At 46.2% G+C, this 27,662-nt stretch overlaps 1 protein-coding gene across 1 annotated transcript in view; it reads left to right on the top strand.

Annotated features, from left to right (window-relative positions):
• NSMCE2 (NSE2 (MMS21) homolog, SMC5-SMC6 complex SUMO ligase) overlaps window positions 1–23,975 on the top strand; it is a 222,108-nt gene extending 198,133 nt beyond the window's left edge. Inside the window, exons 4-6 of the mRNA XM_056854514.1 lie at window positions 10,289–10,392; window positions 12,541–12,647; window positions 23,870–23,975. Coding sequence (XP_056710492.1) covers window positions 10,289–10,392; window positions 12,541–12,647; window positions 23,870–23,975 — 317 coding nt within the window. The remainder of the gene's footprint in view (window positions 1–10,288; window positions 10,393–12,540; window positions 12,648–23,869) is intronic.
• Window positions 23,976–27,662: the final 3,687 nt, after the last annotated feature.

Here is a 27,662-nt window from a genome sequence, read left to right as displayed (position 1 = left end):
GTGTGTGTGTTAAGTGCCGTCAAGTCGCTTCCGACTCATGGCGACCCTATGAATCAAAGTCCTCCAGAATGTCCTATCTTAGACAGCCTTGCTCAGATTTTGCAAACTGAGGGCCGTGGCTTCCTTTATAGAGTCAATCCATCTCTTGTTGGGTCTTCCTTTTTTCCTGCTGCCCTTAACTTTTCCTAGCATGACTGTTTTTCCCCCCCAGTGACTCTTGTCTTCTCATAATGGAGTATTGCTACAGCACCACAAAAGTGATAGCAATTCATTCTCCTGTGCCACCCATTACATTAGCGGAAAGTACAACACATAGCTCTGAGTCATGCATGCTTTGCCTTTCTTTTATATGCCTTTCTCCATTTATTCTTTGAGGCCTTTCGTTGGTGGCTTTGCTAATAGGATGTGGGCCAACCAAATTAACATCCCGCCAGTGCCATGTAAGTAGGGTGGTTGTTAGATGGCACACAGCGTGGTGCAGTGGTTAGACTGTCAGACTAGGGTTCGGGAGTCCCAGGTTCGAATCGCCACTCTGCTGTGGAAGCCTGCTGTTTACTGCAGTGCAGTCTGCAAAATGCTGCAGCCAGAATGTTGGCTGGAGTGGGCCGTAGGGATCATATCACTCCAGTCTCATTCCATCCGCACTGGCTCCCAATTTGTTTGTGGGACCAATTCAAGGTGTTGATATTGACCTTTACAGCCCTGTACTGTCTGAAATTAGCATACCTTGTATGTAAAGTGTCGTCAAATCCCAACCGACTTATGGCAACCCAGTAGGGTTTTCAAGGCAAGAGATGTTCAGAGGTGGTTTGCCATTTCCTTCCTCTGCATAGCGACCCTGGTATTCCTTGGTGGTCTCCCATCCAAGTACTAGCCAGGAAGAAGATGAAGAAGAGGAGTTGGTTTTTATATGGCGAGTTTCTCTACCACTTAAGGCAGAATCAAACCGGCTTACAATCACCTTCCCCTCCCCACAATAGATACCCTGTGAGGTAGATGGGGCTGAGAGAGTTCTAAGAGAGCTGTGGCTAACCCAAGGTCACCCAGCTGGCTTCATGTGTAGGAGCAGGGAAACCAACCCAGTTCACCAGATTAGCATCCGCCACTAAAGTGGAGGAGCGGGGAATCAAACCTGGCTCTCCAGATCAGAGCCCACCGCTCCAGACCACCGCTCTTAACACCACTCTCACCCTGCTTAGCTTCTGAGATCTGATGATATCAGGCTTGCCTTGGCCATCCAGGTCAGGGCTAGCGTACCTTAAGGACCACCTATTCCCATATGAACCTACCTGACCATCTTTGTGGGCCCTCCTATGGGTGCCTCTGTCACCTGAGGCTGGAGAGGTTGCAACCGGAAAAAGGGCCTTCTGGATCATGGCACCAAACCTGTGGAATTCTCTCCCGAGGGAAATTTGTCTGACCCCCCCCCCCCATCCTTGTCTTCCACTAGCAGCTGAAAACTTTGTTTTGTTCATCTTACTGACCCTCCCTTCCTTCTGTGCAAAAATGTGGGATACAAATGTTTTAAATAAATACTATATACATAAAATCCTCTTAACTGGTAGTGCCAAGGACTGAACATGTGACCTTCGGCATGCAAAACAGATGTTCTACCCCTTCCCCTTGGATGCTACTGTCACCAGTGAATATGAAGAGCCCATATATTTCCTTTTCAGGACCTGATATTGAAGGACAGCTTACTTCTGTCTGCTTCTGCTTCTGTCTTTTTTTTTAAGCCAAGGCTGCCTTTCACTTGACCCTAAGGTCTTCCTTTAAACAATGATCTTCCTCCTTCTCCTTCCCTCTTGTCCCCGTGCCTCATGGTTACCAGTGACCCAATGCAGTGTCATGCAAGCTGGCAGTAAACAGGTTCCTGTTCCATTTGCTTTCTTCACTGAAGTTTATTTCCAGGGAAACAGAGAGAAGAGGGGGAGGAGCATAGTTAAATTGTGAAACTCCCTGCCCCTGGATGTGGTGATGGCTGCCAACTTGGAAGGCTTTAAAAGGGATGTGGACATGTTCATGGAGGAGAGGGCTACCCATGGCTACTAGTCAAAATGGATACTTGTCATGATGCATACGTATTTTCTCCAGGATCAGAGGACATGCCTATTATCTTAGATGCTGTGGAGCACAGGCAGGTTAATGCTGCTGCAGTCGTCTTGTTTGTGGGCTTCCTAGAGTCACCTGGTTGGCCCCTGTGTGAACAGACTGCTGGACTTGATGGGCCTTGGTCTGATCCAGCAGGGCTTTTCTTATGTTAGCCGTGGCTCAGTGGCAGGGCATCTGCTTGATGTGCAGAAGGTCCCAGGTTCAATCCCCGGCATCTCCAGTTAAAAGGACCAGGCAGTAGGTGATGGGGAAGACCTCAGTCTGAGACCCGGGAGAGCCCCTGCCAGTCTGAGGAGAGTACTACTTACAGTGATAGACCAATGCTCTGATTCAGTATAAGATTCAGAATGCACTTCATGTGCGTTCACGGATGGGAAGGAAAAGAGTGGGGCAGGAGTGGGGCCAGGCTGTAGATCCTGTCTGTGTCTTACCTTTTTATTAGAACTCCAGAGTTGGATCCTGCAGATCCGTCCCATTAGCAGAGGGGCTCTCCTCCGGCGGAAGAAACCTTCCCAGTGAAGCTGCTGGCGGAAACTGATCCATGTCATTAGGGGTCACCTAATGCAACTGATCAGCATTAGATATGGGGAAGGCAAAAGGAAGTGTTCCTTTTCATCACCGGCTATGTGCACTGATGTACATGGCTTGAAACAGGGATTGGACAAATCCAAGGGTGAACACCGCTGCCAATGGCTATGAGCTAAATGGAACCTCCATGTTCAGAGGCAGTGTGACTGAATGGTAGATGCTGAAAGCAAATTGGTGCCTTGGTGCTCAGCTTGTAGCCTTGCCATGGCAGCCAGTGCCATTTGGCCAGCTGCTGTGGGATGCTGAAGTAGATGGACCTGTGGACCTATGACGCTGCCTTATCCCAAGTTAGGCCACTGGCTCCAGCGTGGTATAGTGGTTAAAAGAGGTGGTTTGGAGTGGTGGACTCTGATCTGGAGAACCGGGTTTGATTCCCCACTCCTCCACATGAGTGGCGGAAGCTAATCTGGTGAACTAGGTATGTTTCCCCACTCCTACACATGAAGCCATCTGGGTGACTATGGGCTAGTCATAGCTCTTTAGAGTTCTCTCAGCCCCACTTACCTCATACCGTGTCTGTTGTGGGGAGGGGTAGGCGATTATAATCTGGTTTGATTCTTCCTTAAGTGGTGGAGAAAGTTGGCATATAAAAATCACCACCACCACCACCACCACCTCCTCCTCCTTCTCCTTCTCCTTCTCCTTCTCCTTCTTCTTCTTCTTCTTCTTCTTCTTCTTTCTGTACTAGAGGCATTACCAAGCTCATATAACCCATGCTCAAAAATAAGAACATATGGTAATGCTCATCTGCAAATACAAAGGTGAGAATTATAGCCCCCCCCCCCGGCTTGGATTGTACATCACAGCTAAGGAAAAGCTCCCCCCCCCATTTTCCTCCCCACCCCCAACTGCACTTACTGCACTTCTGTGGCTTCTCAGCCCAGCTGGCCAACAGGTGGGAAAGAAGAGATCTGACAAAATCAGGCTATACCATGCTGCCTTCCCAAGAAGGTGTATTACGCATTACTATGTGGCAAACATGAGTTGGCCAGCATGAGTTCATTCATCCAGGGATGAGATCTAGGCATGCGAGTGAGCTGTATCCCAAATTATGTGGCATTGCACTCTTGGTTTGTTACCACATTTCAGTCCATAGCAGGAAGCTGCATCCAAACCCATCTCCTTCAGGGCTGTACCTGTATCAAACATGCATTTCCAACCAATGAAAAGTCCCATTTTCCAATGATGGTTTTAAAAAACTTTATATACACCTCCCTTAAAAACCCCGAAGCAGCTCAGAGATCTTTTCAGGGAAGTGCTCTTTCCTGGCATCTTAGTGAGGGAGACGAGGGGGGGTGTGAACCTCGGTTCTCGATGGGAAAAAGGTTTTGGAGCCTAATTTCCAAGCATCCCTAGCCCCTGTGGCTTCCTAAGGTCATTTATGCATGGGTACTTGGACTCATGTTCGCCCTCAGACTGATTCGGTTGTTCCTTGGAGTTATGCATGAGTTTTCTGTCCATTAGAGATGACCTCGTGTCCAGCCCTTGCAAATCCTGGGTCTTCCCATTGCTGTGAAATCCCGATTCTTCAGTCTCTCCTGAGATCAGCCTGGGTCAAATTGTCCTCCTCTCCATGCATAATCCAAAGTACGCAGGGCTTTTTAAAAAACTTTTTTTACGGTAAGCCCTACTGCTAATTACAAAGCAGCGTTTCAGGGGGCAGGGACTCAAATGCTTCCTGGTTTTTCGTCTCCCAGCCAGAGTTCTTTGTCACATAAAAATGGCTTTGAAAACGAGGCTTCGGTTCTCCCGCCCTTGTTCCGTTCTTTAAAAGTGCTCCTTTTTGTGAAATGGATTTTACCATAGCACTTGGGTTTCCGCGGTGGGGGGGAGAGGAACTGGATGTTTTTCTCACAGTAAACACTACAGCCAGTTACAAAGCATCATTCTCAAGGGGCGGGGAGACACTTCCAGATTTGAGCATAGTGACTTTTGGTGGTGCACAGCAATTCTGGAATTCGCTAGAGAAAAGTGTGGCTCGAGCGAGCATCTAATCCCAGGTAAAACTCCCAGGCATAAACGACCTAAAACTCCCACTAAACCTTTTCTGCCCTTTGGCTACGAAGTATTGCATTATATCATTGCTTAAAACAAAATGTGTGGGGAGGAAGAATTCAGAGGTTGAAAGTGCGATGCCAGCCTTGGTGACGCTGACCCGTGATTGAACTACCCTGAACGTAGGGCTTTTGAGGATTTCTTTAGCCTCTGATGCCAGGCTTAGCGCTTCAGGAGGAGCGATGATCAGTCAACCATTTCTCATCGCAGATCTGCATTGTGCAACTGCCATTCTTCAGAAGGGCGTGTCGCCCGTTGCAGAGGGAGGATTTTTTTTTTTTTTGTAATAGAAAATTTTTCTCCTTTATCTGCGAATGCTCGCAATAGCTGATTCACCTGATGGTGACTCTCTCGAAAAGTCTTCAGCTCTCCACACCTGGATTAAAGAACAATGGCCCCTCTGTCCTTTTTTACCTTAGACCTTAGGTAAAGGAAGATGGGAGCTTGGATGCGGGATGCTCTGTGTAAGCAAAAAAAAGCTTTTCTTCTTCTTTGATGGGCAAGCAGATTCTGAATCCTAAAGAGGTGATGTTGGCTTGCTTGTTTGCCTTCCAAGTTTTCAGGATGGAGATCAAAGTTAAAGCAGGAAGCTAAATTAGAAACAGGCCACTCTAGCATTGCTTCAAAAGCTGCTTTGGAACACGGCATCGTGTAAGATATATACAGTCGTGTGTTGTTGGAAGGAAAAGAATAGACCTGCCCCCAAAGACAAGACTTATAAAAGGCAGAGACGGATCTTGTAAGAGCGCAATGTTCAAAGCCAATCTACCCCCAAACTAGATTTTCCAACCTCCAGGTACTAGCTGGAGATCACCTGCTATTACAACTGATCTCCAGCCAATAGAGATCAGTTACACCTGGAGAAAAAGGCCACTTTGGCAATTGGACTGTATGGCATTCATAGAATCATAGAGTTGGAAGGGGCCATACAGGCCATCTAGTCCAACCCCCTGCTTGATGTAGGATCAGCCTAGAGCATCCCTGACAAGTGTTTGTCCAGCCTCTGCTTAACGTCTGCCAGTGAGGGGGAGCTCACCACCTCCCTAGGGAGCTGATTCCACTGCCGAACAACTCGTACGGTAAAACATTTTTTCCTAATATCAAGCTGGTACCTTTCCGCCTCCAATTTAAACCCATTATTGTGAGTCCTATCCTCTGCTGCCAACGGGAACAGCTCCCTGCCCTCCTCTAAGTGGCAGCCCTTCAAATACTTCAAGAGAGCAATCATGCCCCCCCCCCGAACCTCCTCTTCTCCAGACTGAACATTCCCAACTCCCTCAGCCTTACCTTGTAGGGCTTGGTCTCCAGGCCCCCGATCATCCTTGTCACTCTCCTCTGCACTCTCTGCATTGAAGTCCCCCCACTCCCCAAACTCCACCCTCCTCAGGCTCCACCCAAAAAACCTCCCACCTGTGGCAAAGAGGGACCCGGCAACCCTACCCCAAACTGCTGGCCCCTTTATATGAATAAATATTTATCATTATTATTATTTATAACCAGCATTACATCATTAGTGCGCGAGGCAGTTTACAGAATAATGTAAGTGGTGGACGAGCCCCTGGCCAGAGGATCTTACAACCTAAATTGAGGCCCATCTGTCAAAAGTATCGGGGAAGGGGAGGTTGACAAACCTGATTTGTGCGTGAGAGTCTATGGTGTCTTCCAGAGAACCCTACATGGCACAGGTGCCTGACTCTTAATGTGAACGGAAAACTTTACTGCAGATGTCACTCGTTGGCTGTGCAAAAGAAACCATAAATATTCTCAGGTGCTTGTTATGACTGTATTTCGAGAGGAATAGGCAAATACTCTGTCAGCATAAGGTCAGGCGTCAGAGCCAGAGATTTTAGTTGTCTGATTAAGTCACGTTCAGGCTTCAAAAGGACTCCGCACCAGGCTTTTTCTACCACAGGTTCCTACCACTCTGACCTAACCCCTCTAGAGACCCATTTTGGGAGAATGGTGAGGCGAACAGATTTATATCAGTGCAAAACTGAAAAGGGTATAGAAAGTTTATATGATGCCTCTCCAGAGACCTGCTTGAGGCGGCTGAAAAGGTAAAAACAATAGCATAAAACTACCTAGAAAGGTAGGTAGATAGACAGACAGGGACGCAGGCAGGCAGGCAGATATGATCAATACTAATACAAACCATAACAACAATCCAAGGGCATAAAAACTGCATAAAACAAGCATCATAAAATGGTATCTATAAAACAATCCTTAGTCTAAAGGCATACCATAAAAGCATAAATCTTCTCTCATGTGGTGTCCATAATCCTGCTTATCATCCTGGCACTGAAAAGACGTACCCATCGCTTAGAACATCTGCTTTGAACATAGTTTCTACATTGGGAGCTCTGTATTCTCCTTGAGTAATAATTGCAACATGTATCATAAGAAGGTGAAATGTTCTCTCTCTCCCCACCCTCCCTTTCTCCTTTGCTGAAGAAAAGCCCTGTTGCAGTGAATGTACATACAATCCGTGTACAATGTATACATTTTTTTTAAAAAAAATCATGCGTTGAGTAATTCTCATGTTACATTCAATGCACGTACAGCTGAATATGTGCTACTAGCCCCACATTTATCCAGGTACCGGTCCCTCGTTGAAATTGCAAAGTGTTGGCACTTTCATACAAGCAGATGTACACCCATGCATGCAGGACATACGTGCATTCACTGTACTATGAAGAGGGCTATAGACAAGCTCAGTGGAGCACATGCATTAGGTCGCAGGTCCAATCCCCAACAACTCCAGTTCAGAAAGGTCTTTGGTTAGAAATCTAGGAAAGCCTTCTGCCTGAGACTGCTGCCGCCAGTCAGTGTAAACAATGGCTGAATAAAGTGTAAAGCAGCCTCATTTATTTATTTACTTATAAAATTCATCTGTCACCTCTCCAGAGACCTGCTTGAGTTATGGGAGGGGTCCTAGCTGAATGGCAGAGCATCTGCTTGGTATGCAAAAGTTCCTAGGCTCAACCCGCAGCATCCCTAGTTAGAAAGATCAGGTAGTAGGTGATATGAAAGGCTGCTGCCTGAGGCCCTGGAGAACCGCTGCCAGTCTGAGTAGACAATACTGACCTTGTTGGACGAAGGGCCTCATTCAGTGTAAGGCAGATTCATGTGCTCATAGGTCCCAAACAAGACTGGGTCATAAAAAAGCAGTTAAAAAATTCAACAATTAAAAACTCAGCCAGAGCATAAAAACAGCATAGAACATTGAGCAGACTAAAACGCTACTTGTAAAACAGATCTCAGGCTAGAAACAGACTGTAAAACCGTTATAAAAGATCAACCTCCTTAGTAAAAAGCCTGGGAAAAAGAAATGGCCTGACAGCTAAAAGAGAGTAGGTTAGGCTCCAGGTGAGCTTCAAGGAGAAGGGCATTCCACGGGCGAGGGGCCATCACCGAAAAGCCCCATCCCTGGTTGCCACCTCCCTCACTTCTGCAGGCGGGGTCACAGAGATGGGGGCTTGTGAGGAGGATGTTAACTGTTCGGCTGGACAGTAGAGGTAGGGGGGGTCCATCACCTATCCTGACCCCAAGACAAAAGGCCACCAATGTCTGCAAATAAGACTTCTGATCAAGATACCTTCTTGGATGGATGGAAGCTTGACATCTACCAAGAACAGGGCAGTGGGTGCTATCCTTGATATCCGATACGACATACTTTATCTTAGGTTTACTGTAGAGTAGGTGCGATTTCAGAAGGCATCTGAGGTCTTCAGTTCCCAAGTTTTACACTGAAAGGGAACTACCTAGAAAATTCAGTACCTTCCTGTTATAACTCAGAAACCCACCCATCTGTTTAAAGATGTGGACATAAGAACATAAGAAAGGCCATGCTGGATCGGACCAAGGCCCATGAAGTCCAGCAGTCTGTTCACACAGTGGCCAACCAGGTGTTTTTAGTAGTCCCACAAGCAAGATTACTGCAGCAATATTGTCCTGCCTGTGTTCCACAGCACCTAAGATAATAAGCATGCTCCTCTGATCCTGGAGAGAATAGGTATGCATCATGACTAGTATTCATTTTTACTAGTAGCCATGGATAGCCCTCTCCTCCATGAACACTCCCCTCTTAAAGCCTTCCAGGATGGCAGCTATCACCACATCCTGGGGCAGGGAGTTCTACAATTTAACTATGTGTTGTATGAATAAATCTGTTTTATATTTCTCACCCTCCAGCTTCAGGAGATGACCCCACATTCTGATATTATGAGAGAGGGAGAAAAGCTTCTCCCTGTCCACTCTTTCTATGTCATGCATAATTTTACAGACCTCTATCATATCTCCCTTTAACCGCCTTCTTTCTAAGCTAACAGACCCTAAAAGTGGTTCGCATTTTCTCCTTTCATGGCTAACAAGCTGCCAAGCTTTGCGATCACAGCAATGGTTCCGAATCCACCCCTGGGCATTTTACCTAACTTTTAATATAGGATGGTGTATTTCCACCTGTCCGTACTGTTTAAGCAAGCAGTGACAGGAACATGGTTGCATTTTCAAACCCCAATGCAGCTGTGGGAGGGGCATCCACGCATGGAAACAGGCAGTCAGGTACATATGCCTAGCTGCACAAGAACCACATGTGCAAATGGGCGTTGTGCACATGGGTCCTGACATGTGTGGCGTACACGTAGCCTCCCTCCCCGACTTAAAATCGATGAAGATGTCAGTTCAAGAGAGGAAGATGGGGCTGGGTTTCATTCCTCCTCCCTTCTCACTCCATTCTTCCACCAGGTCAACACTGTTATCGTGTCTAGCCAGTGTGGTGTAGTGGTTAGGAGTGGTGGACTCTAATCTGGAAAACTGGGTTTGATTCCCCACTCCTCCCCATGAACAGCGGACTCTAATCTATTGAAGCGGGTTGGTTTCCCCACTCCTACACATGAAGCCAGCTGGGTGTCGTTGGGCTAGTCACAGTTCTCTCCGAACTCTCTCAGTCCCGCCTACCTCACAAGGTGTCTGTTATGGGTAAAGGAAGGGAAGGAGATTGTAAACTGGTTTGATTCTCGGCATATAAAAAACAAACAAGAATGGTGGTTTGGAGCAGTGGACTCTGATCTGGAGAACCGGGTTTGATCCCCGCTCCTCCGCATGAGCGGCGGAGGCTAATCTGGTGAACTGGATTTGTTTCCCCACTCCTCCACACGAAGCCAGCTGGGTGAACTTGGGCTACTCACAATCTCTCAGCCCCACCTACCTCACAGGGTGTCTGTTGTGGGGAGTGGGAGGGAAGGTGCTTGTAAACTGGTTTGATTCTTCGTTAAGTGGTAGAGAAAGTCGGCATATAAAAACCAACTCTCCTCCTCCTCCTCCTCCTTGTTCTTCATTACAGGTCAGAGAGCCGGCGGCTGCAAGCATGTCTAGCCATTTGCTCCAGGCAGCTGTGTTTACTAACCAAGCTTAAGATAAGGAGAAGGCTTTGTTTCTGATTTTGCTCGAAGTACAGCAAGCACCTGTGACGGCTACTTTAAGGACACCGGCTATGCTTCTACTTAATTGTTTTCCTCTTCTTCCCTTACCATAGTTGGTGTTCAGCTGGACGCAGGAGAAAGCGAGGCCCTGGAACAAGTCGATGAAGATCTAACCGTGACACAAAGTCAGACTAATTTCATATGCCCCATCACACAGGTAAGCCACGATGCCAGAGCCAAAATGCGTGTCTTCACATTTGCTGCTTCATTCGTAATGGTGCTTTTGGTAGCTCTTAGAGTTTGCCTAGTGCCTTCACAAATATTGCCTGCCTATATTCCAGTTAGATATTTATTCATAGGTCGTTTATGCCTGGGAGTTTTACTTGAGGTTCGTTGCTGGCTGGACCCACACTTTCCTGTTGGGAATCTCTGCACCAGCAGTCTCCAAGCTCAATTTAAGTCCTACCCCTTTAAATGCTGCTTTGTAATTGGCTTACTTCACAGTGCTTACTGGGAGAGAAAATCTCCCTCCGCAAACCCAATTGCTGCATAAAAAAGCATTTTAAGAACAAAAACCAGAGCAATCTGAAAAGAAGGGGGGGGGGGGAAATCCAAGCCTTGGTTTTAAAAAGCCTTTCTTTTGTTCAGAAAGAGCTCCGAGGAAGCATCTGAATCCCTGCCTCTTTATGTGCTGCTTTGTGATTGGCTGTGAGAGAAAGCAAGCTTCTGTGTCCAGTGCTTTGCCTTCTGCATGGAGATTTTGGCCAGGCTGAGCTCAGGGGAGAGGGAAGAGTCGGGTTAACAGGAATGGGAAGACCCGGATATTGCGAGGGCTGGCAGCAAGGTCATTTCTAATGAATGGAAAACTCATGCAGAACTGCAAGGAACAACCGAGTCAGACAGGGGGCGAACATGAGTCCAAGTACCCATGTATAAATGACCACAGTTTTGGCCAAAGCTATGTTAAGGGGAAGGGTTCCTCTCTGCAAACTAAATGAAGTTGCCTGGACATCTGCAGTGAGAACCTGGTCAGTTACCTCTAAGGCTGCTTCCACATGGAAGTTTTGCTCACCGACCCCCAACCTTGCAGTATTAAAAAAAAAAATTAGATTCCATACAATGTTATCATGCGGTAATTCTCCATCTGGATTTCCCCGTGCCTCATTGCATTTTTGCCATTTCCGCTTTGGTACGATGTTTCTGGGAGACCATATTCAAGGCAGATTTGGTTGAGAGCCATTATGGAGTAGTGGTTAAGAGCGGCGGACTCTGATTTGGAGAACTGGGTTTGAATCCCCACTCCTCCACATGAAGCCTGCTGGGGGACCCTGGGCCCACCTATCTCACAAGGTGCCTGTTTGGGGGGGGGGGCACCTTATCAGTTATGTACAGGCATTAGGATATTGGGATTTTTTTAATGGCCATCCAATCCTATGATAAGGAAGCTGGAATCAGGCTGGCCTGAGCCATACAGGTGAGGGCCCTGTTAATACTAAAGGTAAAGGTAGTCCCCTGTGCAAGCACCGGGTCATTACTGACACATGGGGTGACGTCACATCCTGATGTTTACTAGGCAGACTATGTTTACGGGGTGATTTGCCACTGCCTTCCCCAGTCGTCTACAGTATCCCCATGGTGCAGAGTGGTAAGATGCAGTACTACAGTCAAAGCTCTGCTCACAACCTGAGTTTGATCCCGGCAGAAGTCAGTTTCAGGTAGCCGGCTCAATCAAGGCTGACTCAGCCTTCCATCCTTCCGAGGTTGGTAAAATGAGTACCTGGCTTGCTTGGGGATAAAGTGTAGTCTACCCGTTAATACTACCCAGCTGATAAATTTTACAGGATAGAACAGGGGTGGGGAACGTCAGGCCCGGGGGCCATATAAGGCCCGTGAAGTCATTTGGTCTGGCCCTTTGTGGGTCCTGGCAGATCTCTAGCTCAGAAGGATTTAAGACTGGCGATCCACCCCCTCCCACGGACAGGAATAGTCTCTATTCAAGGTGGATGTGAGTTTGTTTTGCTGAGAAAAGGAACCTTTCCCCCCCTTGTAGAAGAGTCATTAGCTATGGAGCTGCTAGGACCGCACAAGAAACCGTATTAACCCTTTCCCACCTGGGCCGTGGAGAAACGTATTTCCTCTGTACTACAAGAGGGCTGGGGGCGGAAGTGGCGACAATGAGGGGTTAAAGGGGGCAGGGCCAGAATGCGTGGCCCGCGGATGATGTTATAAATATCCAAATGGCCCTTGGCAGAAAAAAGGTTCCTCACCCCTGGGATAGAAGGATGATAGTGGTATAGAACTGATCTGAGGGCTTATGAAAGATCTTGATTTGGTCGGTCAAGTACAGTCTAATTAATTATTACAGGAGGAAATGAAGAAACCTGTAAGGAATAAAACCTGCGGTCACACCTTTGAGGAGGATGCCATCCTGAAAGTAATCATGCACAGGGAGAAGCAGAATAAGAAAGCCCGGTAAGGAAGCAAGGATTTGTGGGAAGGGAATCCTGATTAGCTGGGGAGATGTAAAATGAAGCCATGCAGTTGTTATGGAGCACAGAGATGTTTGCAGGGGAGGATGCCCCCCAACAACTTCTAAATATGTCTATCTGCCATCAGATCCTTACTATGCTTATGGCAACCTAGGCACACATGGGAGTTTTCCCATGGAATTGCCATCAGTATGGTCAGGCTGAAGTGAGGAGGGGGCAGGGGACTCCCTTTCTGCAGCGAAACTGGGTTTGCAGGAAAGGAATAAGGAGTTATTTCAGTTCCTCTGCCCCCCCCCCACCAGTACTTGCGGCTGTTCCTCCATGCCAGTGGTTCCCAAACATTATGGGCCACCACCCCCTTGATTCCACAAACTCAACCCCAGCACCCCCTACCCTATAAAAAGCATTATTCAAAATAGGGGTTTGTATGACACACTAAAGAAGTTAATAACAATAAAATTTCAAAACAATAACAATTGATTGCACATCTATTCAAAATCAAATTAAAACTTTTTAGTTGAAATTTATTCAACAAAACTGATGAACTTGATCCAGTGGTACGAGCTCTTCAAAGTCTGGAAAAAAATTCTGAATTCTGATCATTTCCACCAGTTGTGCCAGCATGGTGCCATAGCTTGATCTATTGTAAATCAGTTAACAACACAGTTGAAGGGGCCCACCTCTAGCGCCCCCTGCTGCCCCCTTGCCTCTTAGTGCCCCCCCTAGATAATCCCACCGCCCCCCAGGGGGTGGTACTGCCCACTTTGGAAACCACTGCTCCATGCCGTTCTATGACCCGGGTGATGATCTTTCCAGGGTTCAGAAAGGCAGAAGGGAATGTGGGAAAATGTGGGAAAATGTGATGTTCTATGCATGGACGGATGGGGTATTGGCCAATATATGGATAAAGTGGTACTGAACACAATGGGAACGTTGTGTTTCTGGGCACAGGAGAAGCAAGGCTTGTTGAGGAGTGTTTTTTTCTGCGGAGATGAGCTTTCTTGAGAGTCATCCCCCCCCCCAAGGCAGTATTAACAAGCCATGAGTAATCCATCCCCCCCCCCATGATGCTGGTGATAAGAAGCTTAGAACAAGGTTATGACTACTCTCATAGAAGTTTGTTGACCTGGGCCCGTGCTGTAAGACATAACAAGAAGTTGGGGAATTGGGGAGGTATCTGTTTTGCTGCTAGTTTTTTCTCTGTCAAAACACAGAGCACAGATTAGCATTTCTACCCTTCTAGTGGGACTTTCTGGGAACTACTGCAGGGGTGGGAACCATTGCAAAGCATATCAGTCCACCACCATGCAACTGCATGACCCAAACGCAGCATCCGTAGCACATTGGTATGCAGAAGGTCTCAAGTTCAATCCCTGGCATCTCCATTTAAAAAGGTTTCAGGCAACTGAATTGGGTAATACCTGAAACCTTGGGAAGTCACTACCAGTTAGAGTACTAGGCAAGATGGACCAGTGGTCTGACTTGATACAGGACATCTGTTCAACATGTAAACCATAGTCCCCAAGAAAAGAAAGGTACCCAAAAACAATCCTATCCATTTCTCCAGAGATAGCAGCATTTCTCCAGAGATAGCCAGCATGGTGTAGTGGTTAAGAGCAGTGGACTCTAATCTAGAGAACTGGGTTTGATTCCCCACTCCTCCACATTAGAGGCAGACTCTAAAATGGTGAACTGGGTTGGTTTCCCCACTCCTACGCATGGAGCCAGCTGGATGACCTTAGGCTAGTCACAGTTCTTTCAGATCTCTCTCAGCCTCACCTACATTACAAGTTGCCTGTTGCAGGGAGAGGAAGGGTAGGAGATTGTAAGCCGGTTTGATTCTCCTCCCCAAAAAAAAAAAAAAAGGTAGAGAAAGTCGGCATATAAAAAACCACTGTACTTCTTTTTCTCTGATAGACTAACCTGCATTTCACTTAATGAGTCAGAAACTCACAATCCTTTGAAGTACCTTTAAATCAGATTTTCCCTAGACTGTAAACCTACTAACTGAGGGAATGGGGCATTGAGGGAGACTTCTTACATTGACAGTTAGTTGCTCTCCAGATTATTTTTCAAAACAAAAATCCTGAAAAGCCAAGGAAAGCCAGCCAAGCCTGTATATAATCCTTTCATGAAGATGATCTCTGTACATTCCTGGAATCACTTGTGGTTCCCACATGGTGCTTTTGGCAAGAGAGCTACGAGCGTAATCTCTGTTTGCATGATGATGAATGCCCGGCTAGGGTTAAATAATAAAAAAGAAAGAAAAAGGAAACTGTTATGTAAGACAACACTCAGGAAGTGCTCCAGGGATGCTAAACATGAAAATGTCAGAGAAAATCTGCTACAGGTTGAGTATCCCTTACCCGGATTGCTTGGAACCAGAGGTGGTCCGTATTTCAGATCTTTCCATATTTTGGAATTTTTGCATATACATAATGAGATATTTTGGGGATGGGACCCAAGTCAAAGCATGAAATTCATTTATGTTTTATGTATGTTTTATATATACTTTATACACATTGCCTGAATGTAATTGTAAACAATATTTTTAATAATTTTATGTACATTGAGCCATCAATGGCGCTGCTGAGGGCCTGTGAGTAATGCCTGCATGCCGGATCGAAAGGTCCGGTTTTCGGATCAGTCCGGATATCGGATGTCTGGATAAGGGATTACTCAACCTGTATAGCAATAGCTACTATCTTCACACTGCATTTTTGTCCCTGTGATACTGTAACAATGCACACTTCCCTTAAATTATATGAATTTGCTGTTATCGTTTAGTACTTATTAATCGAATTTTCAGTTGACGAATTGTCTTTGAGACATCATATGGCTTATATGCGTTTGTATATGGTGCGCATGTGCGTAACCCCTGCCTGTAGAGCATAAAACTGTCTATTGAGTTATTTTTCTTTTCAATGGTCTCACAGCTCAGCAATAGGCCCCTAAGTCTGCTTAGCAGAAAAGGGTAAAATGCATTGTGTGAAGAGGGACGCTGCCAAGTTCTCCTTCCAGGCTGGAACTTCTGCCGGAGAACGTGCCTCCATCACTCCTCTGGTGTGTTATTTACTTTGATAATTTTTGATCCCATCCTCCTTCCAAGGAGCTCGGGGCAGTGTGTATCATGCTTCCTTCCTCCATTTTATTTTAACAACAATCCTGGAAGGTCGGTGAGTCTGAAATAGAGTGACTGGCCTGAGGGCACCCAGCAAGTGGCAGAGTGGGGAGTCCAACCAGGGTGTCCAAAATCCTCATCCAACACTCTAACCACTACACCACGCCGGCTCTCCTGTTTTCCTCTTCTGGGTGTGGCCAGTGTTGCTTTCTGTCCCTTCGTGGTTCCACATTCTAGATCCCTTGCCCTTAAAAGTGGCTGCGATCAGGGGGGTTATCTAGATAGGTGACTTCATATTCCATCAAAATTTGCTAGCAGATGAGCACAGAATTATCCCTTTCCATTATCTCGTCCATTCTGTGCATCTGTGGCATGCAGTACAATGTGTAATTTGATGTCTACAGATATAGTTGGCACCAAGTAAGTGAATCATATGAGAATGTAAATCAAATGCCTGTCCAAGTCATTATAGCCACTTTCCGATTCGTTTTCTGGGACATTGAACAACAGTCGTCCTTTCGTCAGCTGCTTTGGAGGAGGCTCTGCAGGTGTTTGTTTTCCACCAATAGGGTTGGATCCATACTAAATGAGCAATTTCTACCAGTTTCCCCTTCCTGCTGCAGAGCACCCCTTTGGATCCCTTTTCCACCAGAAGCAGCATTTAGTGGGGAATCAATGTACTGCAACGGGAAGGGGGGGGCAGGGATGTTTTATTCCGCTGATAGAAAATTTAGTCTGGATCTAACCCACAGACCACTCTATACCCTGCTGTTCAAACTTAGTGTGTGAATAACATGATCAATTTACTTTTTAAAGAACATATTACACTTAATAGAGCCAGTGTGGTGTAGTGATTAAGAGCGGCAGAGTCTAATCTGGTGAACCTGGTTGGTTTCCCCACTCCTACTCATGAGCAGCAGATGCTGATCTGGTGAACTGGATTTGTTTCCCCACTCCTCCACATGAAGCCAGCTGGGTGACCTTGGGCTAGTCACAGTTCTATGCAAACTCTCTCAGCCTCACCTACTTCACAAGGTTTCTGTTGTGGGGAGAGGAAGGGAAGGAGATTGTAAGCTGGTTTGATTCTCCTTTAAAAAGGTAGAGAAAATCAGCATATAAAACCAACTCTTCTTCTTCTTCTTCTTCTCCCCTCCCCCCACTTTTCCTTCAGAAAACCCATGCGGTTTCCAAACAGCATCTCTTAACCAGAAATTAATCAGGTGCCTTGCTTTCAGCCATATATTTAATAATTTTTTTACTCTGCAGTATTAGCTTAAAAATCTCCTGAGGCAGCTTTCATTATTAACTGTGGCTGGTTCACGCATGCTTGTTCATCACTTGATGACTGCAACATCAGACACATGTCTGAATGGGCCATTGTGGCTTTAATGCCAGGCAGAGAACTTTCCCATCATTGGAGCCTGTTTTGGAGAGACAGCAGAAGTATGCTGGTTGAATTCTGAGGTGGGAGAATGTTCATGGAGGAGAGGGGTATTCATGACTACTAGTCAAAATGGATACCAGTCATGATGCATACCTATTCTCTCCAGGATCAGGGGAGCATGCCTGTTATATTAGGTGCTTTGAAACACAGGCAGCCCAATGCTGCTGCAGTCGTCTTGTTTGAGGGCTTCCTAGAGGCACCTGGTTGGCCACTGTGTGAACAGGCTGCTGGACTTGATGGACCTTGGGGTGATCCAGCAGGGCCTTTCTTATGTTCTTTTGCTGTGCACCCACTGACTTCAAAGGACAGAAGGATATAACTCTGTGGAACTGCACTGTAAATGACTGAATTCTATATGCAAAAAATTGTCTTTCCATGTAGAATATTTGAAGCTGCCTTAGATTGAGTCAGAAGAGGCAAGGTTAACCTTGATGATCCATCAAGATCAATCTTGCCTCTTCTGACAGCTCTCCAGGGTCTCATGATGAGATTTCACATCGGGTTGGATCCTCCCTCAGTTTTCTAATACAACAACAACAACAGCACCTTTATTGGCATATATGCAATTAATACAGGGGCTAAAAAACAAGGAGAACAAAAGTTAGGATCAGAAAGGATCAAAATTTAGATTCTCGAAGCCTCATAGCTAGTTGTAGGAATGTTGCTACTCTGTCCATTATATCGGAGTTTTGTCCAGAGAGAAAAAAACCCCGGAATTTTACAATTGTCCAAAACTCCATTCCATTGATCTAAAAGTGACTTAAGAAATTTAGCTCGGATATCAACATAGAAAGGACAATACAAAACAACAATAACATGTTGTAGTGATTCTGCACTTCTCATACTGCACGGACAGAGTCTTTTAGAACATGGGATTTTCTGAAACCTCCTAAAATGTACACCTGAGGGTAAAACGTTAAACCCTGCAAGCCTAAAAACTCTTCGTTTTTGCAAATTTTCTAATAACAGAATGCATCTTTTAACTGGAGTTGCTGGGGATGGAACTTGGGACCTTCCGTATGCCAAGCAGAAGCTCTACTGCTGAGCCACGCCCCTGCCCCTAGAACATTTTCTAGTCTCAGACAATTTGTGAATGATATATCATGTTGAGACGTAAGGGAGGAAGCAGTCTCTCAGACATGCAGGGTGCCAGCTATATAAGCGATTCACCGTAATAAGCATTGGTCCCAGGCTATGATCAGAAGGCAGATGCTGCTGCAACCTTGCAGAAGCTAAGAAGGGCTGTGTCCGGTCACTGCCTGGACGGGAAACTTCCTGGAAACCCCGTGTTTGTTGTCTTGAGGTCTGTGATGGGAGGAAAGGTGGGATAGCAATGATAATATGGCGAACAACATACTACCACCAATCTGTCGGGACCTGTTCACACTTCATCAGCAAAGTATTCATCCCTCTCCAAACTGTTCAGATGCCTCTTGCCTATGTATTTGTGGAGCTGCTCCAGAGGACCTAATTCATTACGCCTTATTCTGTCCTCTTTACACAGAGCCCAGGCTTAAATTTCTCGGAGCGTTTCTAAAGGGCCTAAATCTTTTTTCCAGATCCAGAGAAGCTGCTCTTTCTCCTATCAGAGGCCAATCCTGATGTTTCCTACGAAGTGTCACTCTTTGCTTTAGCAGCCAAGAAAATCTGAGCTGAAGTTTTTTTTTTAAATCAGGGAACTTAACATATTTAAATACTAGCTTCTTGGGGGTCAGACTGTTTTAAAGTTATTTCAATGTTATTTTATGTTATTTCAATGTTTGTATGATAGATTGTGATGGCCTTTGGCCACAAACAATCAACTTTATATCATATCACTGTCCAGGCAAGCGCTTTAGTACCGAAATGGATTGCAGGCTACCTCTGTGGACAGAGCTGCCATTTGAGATTTTGGGAAGGGAGTGATTCTTAGCAAGGTTCCAAGGTCTGCTCCTGGATTCACGCAGGATTCAAGATGACGTCTTTAAAAAGCAGTGTATTGAAAGTACTGTTATTTTCTTTCTCATAGCCCCCTCCTCTTCTTCGGTGGCGCCCCTACCGCTCCTGCCTCGGCTGTCCAAAAACCTCTTTGCTGAAGAGGCATCAGTGCTTCTGCCTGACAGGGAAAGACTCTTGACTCGAGGCTTTCAAGGCACTTTACCAGAATTAATTAATCCTGGCAAAAACATGTGCCAAGTAGATAATAATTATCCTAACCTCTTTGTAGACTGAGGGGGAAAAAAAACCAACCAACCCCAAACTGTGAGACTCAGTGGTGTGCCTGAGGCAGATGCAGGAAACAGGAGACAACAGAATAGAACAGGATTAATGAATGCTGACTCCCAGATCCAAGTGCTGAGTCTGGGGCAAAAGGCCCCCTCGAGCGGCATTTGGCGAGCCCATGGGCGCCAGGATGCCCACCAACACTTTTCCCGGTGCCCACTGAGTGTTTTGGGGAAGGGGCCGGGGCTTTTTCCCAGCAGAGCTGCTGCCTGCCTGTTGGAAATCTGATTGGCTGTGCAGGTTTTTTAAAATTGTTGCTTCAGCCGCAGCTAGCCATCACGGCACAAGGATCTTCAGAGGGAAAGTAAGCTGTGTGTATAGGCAAGAAAACAGATTTGAATAATTATTTAATTGGTTCTTGTAGGCTATCCGGGCTGTGTGACCGTGGCCTTCGTATTTTCTTTCCTGACGTTTCGCCAGCAGCGGTGGCAGGCATCTTCAGAGGAGTAGCACTGAAGGACAGTGTCTCTCAGTGTCAAGGCTGTAGGAAGAGTAATATATAGTCAGAAAGGGGTTGGGTTTGAGCTGAATCATTGCCTGCAAAAAGTATCAAAGGTAATGTGCTAATCATTGTCCGGTAAGTATCAAGATAATGTGCTAATGAGGGTGTGGTATGTTAATATGGAACCATTGTATCCTGAAGTGATCTGTTAACGTGTGAAATCCAAATACACACTTGACACTGAGAGACACTGTCCTTCAGTGTTACTCCTCTGAAGATGCCTGCCACAGCTGCTGGCGAAACGTCAGGAAAGAAAATACCAAGACCACGGTCACACAGCCCGGATAACCTACAAGAACCAATGAACTCTGACCGTGAAACCCTTCGACAATTTTTTAATTCATTAAAAAAGCTGCTTAACACAGCTTCGGCCTGCAATGTTGAAGAGTTACTATTAGAGCTGTGTGCAGCTTCACTCCCTGACATTTTGTGGTTGGCCTCGCCTCCTGTGGCGGCCATTTTGTAGTTGGCTCCACCTTCCACAGCTGCCATTTTGTGGCTGCGCCCACCACCCTGTGTCAGAATTCCAAAGGTGTGCATGGGCTCAGAAAGGTTGGGGACCCCGACTTACAGCATCCTGTCCTTCCAATTGCCTCCCCCACAAAAGCTAAGCTTACTATATTTCAAAGCAAGTTCATAGGGACCTATCTGAGGGTCTGCCCATATTGAACCCAGGCAGTGCTATTCTAGTATTCTCTCCTGCTCTGAACTATTAATAAATACCCCTTTCTTTAATCAGGTGTGCACTCATATGCATCAAAGAGGGGTACAACATTATTTCATGCTGGTGGGTAAAGTTGGGTGAACAATCATTTTCCTCAGGGACAACATGACCAGTGTCTTCCAAAAAAGCCCTCCTAATTATTCACATTTTCACAAACACCCCCGCCCCCAAAACAGGTGCACCAGGTCGTTTCACTTTAGGTAATACCCATTCAGCATTTTTTCTTGATTCTGAGAAATGAAATTTACCCCGACTTTTAATAGAATTGGGTTGAACAGCTGTACAAGGAGGCACATCAACTTCATCTCCTCTTTGCCCCTTTTCTTGTTGGCTGAATTCCTCAGGGCACCACCCTAGATAGCGTTCGTACCCTCTTTGAGCCATTCAGAGTGTCATAATCAGGCTGTTTTCAGGATTCTCTTTGTTCATGGCCAAACTCTCAGACCACTATAAAGCAACACTGCAGGGCTTTTCCAGAACCAGATTAATAGAGTCACGAGCAGCGTGTACTGCACACATCATTTTCCTTCCAAGATTTTGGATTTCTTATTTAAGGCAAGAACCAGGGTAGCAGCGTGAGGCAAAAAGAGCTCGAGCACTAAAGGACTGGATGGGTAGAAATGGTAGGAGCCATAGGAGAGATTTGTGCTGAACTTCAAGCTATAGGACTAGAAACCTTTTGTATTGCAATCTCCTTCCTTTTTGCCTACTCATCCTTTGCCTTACGTGTTTCTACCTGTTTCTAAGATTGTCATTGAGGACTAGAAACATGGATTTGGAACCTAGGACATGGTTCCCCCGTGCTCCACTGGGTGGTAGGGGAAACAGTGGGTTAAACCATAGAGTTTGGGGTGAATCCTAGAGCGTCATACCAGCTCAGTGACCTCCCTTCTGGTTTTGCACAGGAAGTGACGTCATGAGTTGGCACGATGCCGAAATGCTTGTCCACGCTCCCTAAATTATCCTGCCACGACACCAGCAGTGCTCGATTTTTCTGCTGCTCGCACTTCTGCATGCTCAAAGACTCGTGCACACAAAAGTGCTAGCAGCAGAGGAAAGGAACACCACAGCTAAGGAGAGCTCTGCAAGGGGAATGATTTCATAGGATCCACACCTTGCCCCCTTTTCAGTGAAAAAGGCAAATACAGAGAAGTTTAATTCTACCCACTGTATCAGATTTCGTGCTTGAGCATTGTTTACCTGGATTGAAGCAAAATACATGGAAATGCCTGGTTAGACCTCACCTAGAGTATTGTGTTCAGTTTGGGGGACCACAATTTAAGAAGGATGTAGACAAGCTGGAATGTATCCAGAGGAGGGCAACAGAGATGGTGAGGGGTCTGGACACCAACTCCTATGAGGAAAGGTTGAAGGAGCTGGGTATATTTAGCCTGAAGAAGAGAAGACTGAGAGGGGATATGATAACCATCTTCAAGTACTTGAAGGGCTGTCACATAGAGGAGGGTGCCGAGTTGTTTTCTGTTGCCCCAGAAGGTCGGACTAGAACCAACGGGTTGAAATTAAATCAAAAGAGTTTCTGTCTAGACATTAGGAAGAATTTTCTAACAGTTAGTGCGGTTCCTCAGTGGAACTGGCTTTCTTGGGAGGTGGTAAGCTCTCCTTCCCTGGAGGTTTTAAAGAAGCGGTTAAATGGCCATCTGTCAGCAATGCTGATTCTGTGACCTTAAGCAGATGATGAGAGGGAAGGCATCTTGGCCATCTTCTGGGCATGGAGTAGGGGTCACTGGGTGTGTGTGGGGAAGGTAGTTGTGAATGTCCTGCACTGTGCAGGGGGTTGGACTAGATGACCCTGGTGGCCCCTTCCAACTCTGTGTTTCTATGATGTTGTGATGTTCAGAATTCGAGCCTTCTTGAGTTTTTGCAAGAATCAATAGTTTCCCATGGCAGTTGCAGTTTCTCAGCCTGGCCCAGGGCATGCCGCTTTAGGCTGCCTTATCTCTTTCCCCTGTCTTCTCAAACTCATCCCACAAGCATCAGCAGGTGAGAATTGCAGAAGTTATCATTTGTGCGATTCTTTGAAGGCATCGAGCAATACGCAAAGATCACAGCTTGTGATGCCATTTCTTATTATTACCCCCATGGGCAAAATATGTTCCCTGTAAGACTGAACTGCAAGCAGAAAAGTTCATATGCATTCATTCTCCCCAAGGCCATTCATTCCCACCTGCCTATTTAATTGCATGCCCTGTATCATCCGCCTCCCCAAAACAAGAGATCTGTTACCTGGCAAGGAAAGCCAGTAGAAAACGCTGCCTGATACCTGATCTCAGAATTTTTTTAAAAAAGCAAATCTCAGTAAAATCTATTGTGGGTACCCACATTCTGCTGGAACATGACTTCACATCATATTACACCATATACTAAATAAAGTACATCAGAAGAGGAAGGAAGCATCAAAAACAGAAGAGCACTGAGCTAAATTTAGCTTTTTACCCATTAATTAACAAAACCCTCAAATTATGATTAGCAAAATGCTCTCAACTCCTCTCTATTGGCTGTAGAAATTGATAAATTTAGCTTGTTGCAACCCAGTACGTTGAGTCTAGTTTACCATAAAATATTTATAGTATGTCACTCCCAGAGTCTTTACCATCTGCCACATTTTAGAGAGCCAGACATTAACTGGAGGGGATTCTTTTCAAAAATCAGTATACCATCGTTATTTTTTAAACTGTGGAAGAAAGATAGAAATGGCACTTCCATCTACAATCTGTTTCCTGTTCCTTTTTTAGAAGGCGGTCAAAACCAGCACTGGATCTCAATGTACAGGTTGCCCGATTTCATTACTAGAACCACAGGAGTGCATATGTGTGTGTAGTGGTTAAGAGCGGTGGTTTGGAGCAGTGGACTCTAATCTGGAGAACCGGGTTTGATTCCCCACTCCTCCACGTGAGCGGTGGACACTAATCTGGTGAACCGGGTTGGTTTCCCCACTCTTCCACATGAAGCCAGCTGTGTGACCTTGGGCCAGTCACAGTTCTCTCTGAACTCTCTCAGCCCCACCTACCTCGCAGGTTGTCTGTTGTGGGGAGGGGAAGGGAAGGTGATTGTAAGCTGTTTTGATTCTGTCTAAAGTGGAAGAGAAAGTCGGCATATAAAAACCAACTCTTCTTCTTCTTTCTCCTTTGCAGCTGCCCCAAAGTTGGCTGTAACAATGTCGAAGTCAAGAGATCAGACCTGGTGCCGGATGAATTCCTTAAAAGAGCAATTGACCGTCGGAATAAACACAGCCAGTGAACACGGTAGAGGTCTGCTCTGGTGGTTGCTATGACAAAGAAGACGGGGCGTTAGAAGAGGTTGCCAGCGATAAATTGCTGATTGTTCTGATGGTTGTGTAACAGATTGTTATTTAAAATATTCCAGTTCCAGGCAAAGTTGAAGGTCTGACCTGTCTGAAAGCATTTCCATTGCTATTTGGAGACTTCCCATCCAACTTGCTTTGTTTTGTTTTGTTTTTACATCCCACCCCATATTTTGCATCTTGCGTGTAATAAATAAAAAGGTGAGGGTTTCCTCTTTTTTTTCACTTTGAGGTTTATTAGATTTCCCCCCTTCTTTTTTATAACTGCAAACACAATATCTTAAGGGAGATGTCGTAACACCTCTCTTAAGTAACATCACAAATCCAGATTGGTGGGGAAGGCAAAGAAGGAAAGTAGGGCAGAGGGCAGGGAGGGGGGGGGGAGGAAAGAAGGGTGAGCCATTTGAAGGTGATACTTGTCAACAGCCGAACGCTTCCATATATTTGGACCGAACAGTTGAATATTTCATTTTTGCTTCTTGCTTGCTAAGGGCAACTCTTCCTTTAACCATGACTTCCAAGAAGGAGGAGGAGTAGGAGTTGGTTTTTGTATGCCGACTTTCTCTACCACTTTAGGAAGAATCAAACCGGCTTACGATCACCTTCTCTTCCCCTCCCCACAACAGACCCCCTTTGAAATAGCTGGGGTTGAGAGAGCTCTAAGAGAGCTGTGACTAGCCCAAGGTCACCCAGTTGGCTTCATCTGTAGGAGTGAGAAAACTAACCCAGTTCACCAGATTAGCACCCACCGCTCATGTGGAGGGATGGGGAGTCAAACCCAGTTCTCCAGATTAGAGTCCACCACTCCAAACCATCACTCTTAACCACTACATCACACTGGCTCACACTATAAATTATTCCCTAAATCTGTGAGTGTCTCCATTGGCAGGGGCACCTCAAAGCCCCACTGGTCCATTTCAAGAAAAAGGCAGTAAACTTATGACTTGAGTCAACGTGATTGGTTTATTGGTAACAGGGCTGGCGTGGGACACAGAAGCTTGGTTTCTCTCAAAGACAGAACTATAGCCAATCACAAAGCAGCCTGTCAGGGGTGGGCATTAAAATGCATCCTGCTTCCTTGGAGTTCTTTCTGAGCAGAAGAAAGGATTTAAAAAACAAGGCTTGGGTTTCTTACCCCCCCCCCCCCCCGTGCCTTTCAGATAGCTTCCTGTTTTGTTTTTGTTCTTAAAATGCTTTTTTATGCAGCCATTGGGTTTCCGGGGGGGGGGACTTTTCTCTCACTACAGCCAATAACAAAGCAGCATTTCAAGGGGCTGGGACTGAAATGCTTCTTGATTCGAGCTTGGCGACTGCTGGTGCATAGATTCCCAACAGGAAAGTGTGGGTTCAGTGAGCAACGCACGTCAGGTAAAACTCCCATGCATAAATGACCTATGTTAGTCTAAGGTGCTACCAGACTCTTGCTCTTTTCTACTCCTGGAAGAACACCAGTTGTGGAACTCCAAATCCTTGCAAATTGGGGTTCTGTAATCTGGGCCGTATTTCTCACCTCGCTACCAGTTTGCGGGCTGCAGTTCTTAGGGCAGTTATCCACACAGAGCCCATGTTCTTGATAACTCACACAGCAGACCAAGAAACTTAACTCCCGAGGGATGGTGGTGGAAGCAACACATCTTTTAGAGACTCTGTTGCAAGGTGCACAACCAATTTAGTTTCTCCGGAACACATGTACAGGAACGACAGGATTCTTGGGAAAATGCCAGCAGAGCTGAAGCACAACATTTCAAGGAGAAGTACATGGGGGCCGTTACATCAATCACCCTCTTGCTTCGGATGGAAAGTATTGCTCCATACTAAGTTATTCTCCTTTTCCTTTGCCCCTCCTTGGATTAAGCAAACCGGAGAAACTATGAAGCCTGAAGGGCAAGCACAGCTTATAAACAAGAGGCGAAAGCGCCGGGCTTGGAGACAGAGACTTGGCCCAGCTTTCGAGCCGTTCCAGGTTCTGCTGCTGGCCCACAAACCCTCTGACCCCTGGAGCCCAGTAGTTCCTGCCACCCTGGTCATTGTGGCCTGCCAATAAAACTTGGTACTGCCTACCTGAAAGTGGAGAACCAGGGAGGTTGCCAAGCATGCAACAGGTCCCAGAGCCAGCATGGTGTAGTGAACACATGAGCACATGAAGCTGCTTTCTACTGAATCAGACCGTTGGTCCATCAAAGTCAGTATTGTCTACTCAGACCAGCAGCAGCTCTCCAGGGTCTCAGACAGAGGTCTTTCCCATCACCTACTTGCCTAGTCCCTTTAACTGGAGATGCCGGGGATTGAAGCTGGGACCTTCTGCATGCCAAGCAGATGCTCTCCCACTGAGCCACTGTTAAGAGCGGTGGTTTGGAGCAGTGGACTCTAATCTGGAGAACCAGGTTTGATTCCCCACTCCCCCACATGAGCTGCAGATGCTAATCTGGTGAACCAGGTGGGTTCCCCACTCTTACACATAAGGCCAGCTGGGTCACCTTGGGCTAGTCCCAGTTCTCTCTGAACTCTCTCAGTCCCACCTACCTCATAGGGTGTCTGTTGTAGGGAGGGAAGGGGAAGGTGATTGTAAGCCGATTTGATTTTCCCTTAAGTGGTAGAGAAAGTCGGCATATAAAAACCAACTCTTCTTCTACATGGATGACGGGACAGTGTTGGGATCGGTGGGTCAAGTCGTTCTGCTGTACAATATTTTGACATTTCCCCCCCACTTTGGTGGAAGAAGCTGTCTAAATTGGCCAGTCACCTCTGTTCCTTTTCTTCTCTGATTCCAAGCCAAGAGAGTGAACTTTTCAAGCTTCCCAACTCACAATGCTCTCTTACCTGGATGAAACCACCAGGCATCCAGAGGATTCCTGCATGTTGAAGGTGTCTTGCAAATATTGAGGTGGATGTCCGGAGGGTGGCCGGTCGCAACACCCTGACTCACCCTCTGAACCCAAACTTTGAAAACACGGAAACCTTCCATAGCAAACAGTTGCAAAAGAAACAGAGCCGTGTGCCCTCAAGGTTCAGCATCCAAGCATGGCATCTGGTGTGCTCTATCATCTTGCTTTCCCCTCTTGGGTTTATTGAGAACTGTGAGCTTGGTTGGCCACTATGTGAACAGACTGCTGGACTTGATGGACCTGGCCTGATCCAGCATGGCCTTTCTTATGTTCTTGTAGTTCTACTGATGTATGAAGAACATGAGAAGAAGCCTACTGGATCAGACTAGTAGTCTATCTAGTCCAGCATCCTGTTTCACACTGCAGCCAGCCAGTTGTCCTGGAGAGCCCATAAAAAGGGCATAGAAGTCAAGTTTGTCCCTTGAACAGTTGCCTTGTGGCACTGGTGTCCAGAGGTTTACTGCCTCTGCAGATGGAGGTGCCCCTTATTAATTTTTATTTGATTTTACAACATTTATACACTGCCTTTCTGATCTCACAAGTAGGGCTGTTGATTTGGTTCGGTATGAACTGAAAAACAGCCGAATTTCCCACAATTCGGCGGTTTTTCGGTTCAGACGAACCAAACTCAAAAAGGGGGGGAACCGGGGAGCCGAATTCGCCGAGTTCAGGGTGTTCCCGAATAAATTCAGCGAATTCGGCCCCTTTAAACAGATCTGCGCCTTCCAGCTGGAAGGC

This window comes from Euleptes europaea, chromosome 8, assembly GCF_029931775.1.
Source record: "Euleptes europaea isolate rEulEur1 chromosome 8, rEulEur1.hap1, whole genome shotgun sequence".
Lineage (NCBI taxonomy): Eukaryota > Metazoa > Chordata > Lepidosauria > Squamata > Sphaerodactylidae > Euleptes > Euleptes europaea.
The sequence above is the reverse complement of the archived record's forward strand: the minus strand, read 5'-3'. Positions and strand labels throughout refer to the sequence as shown.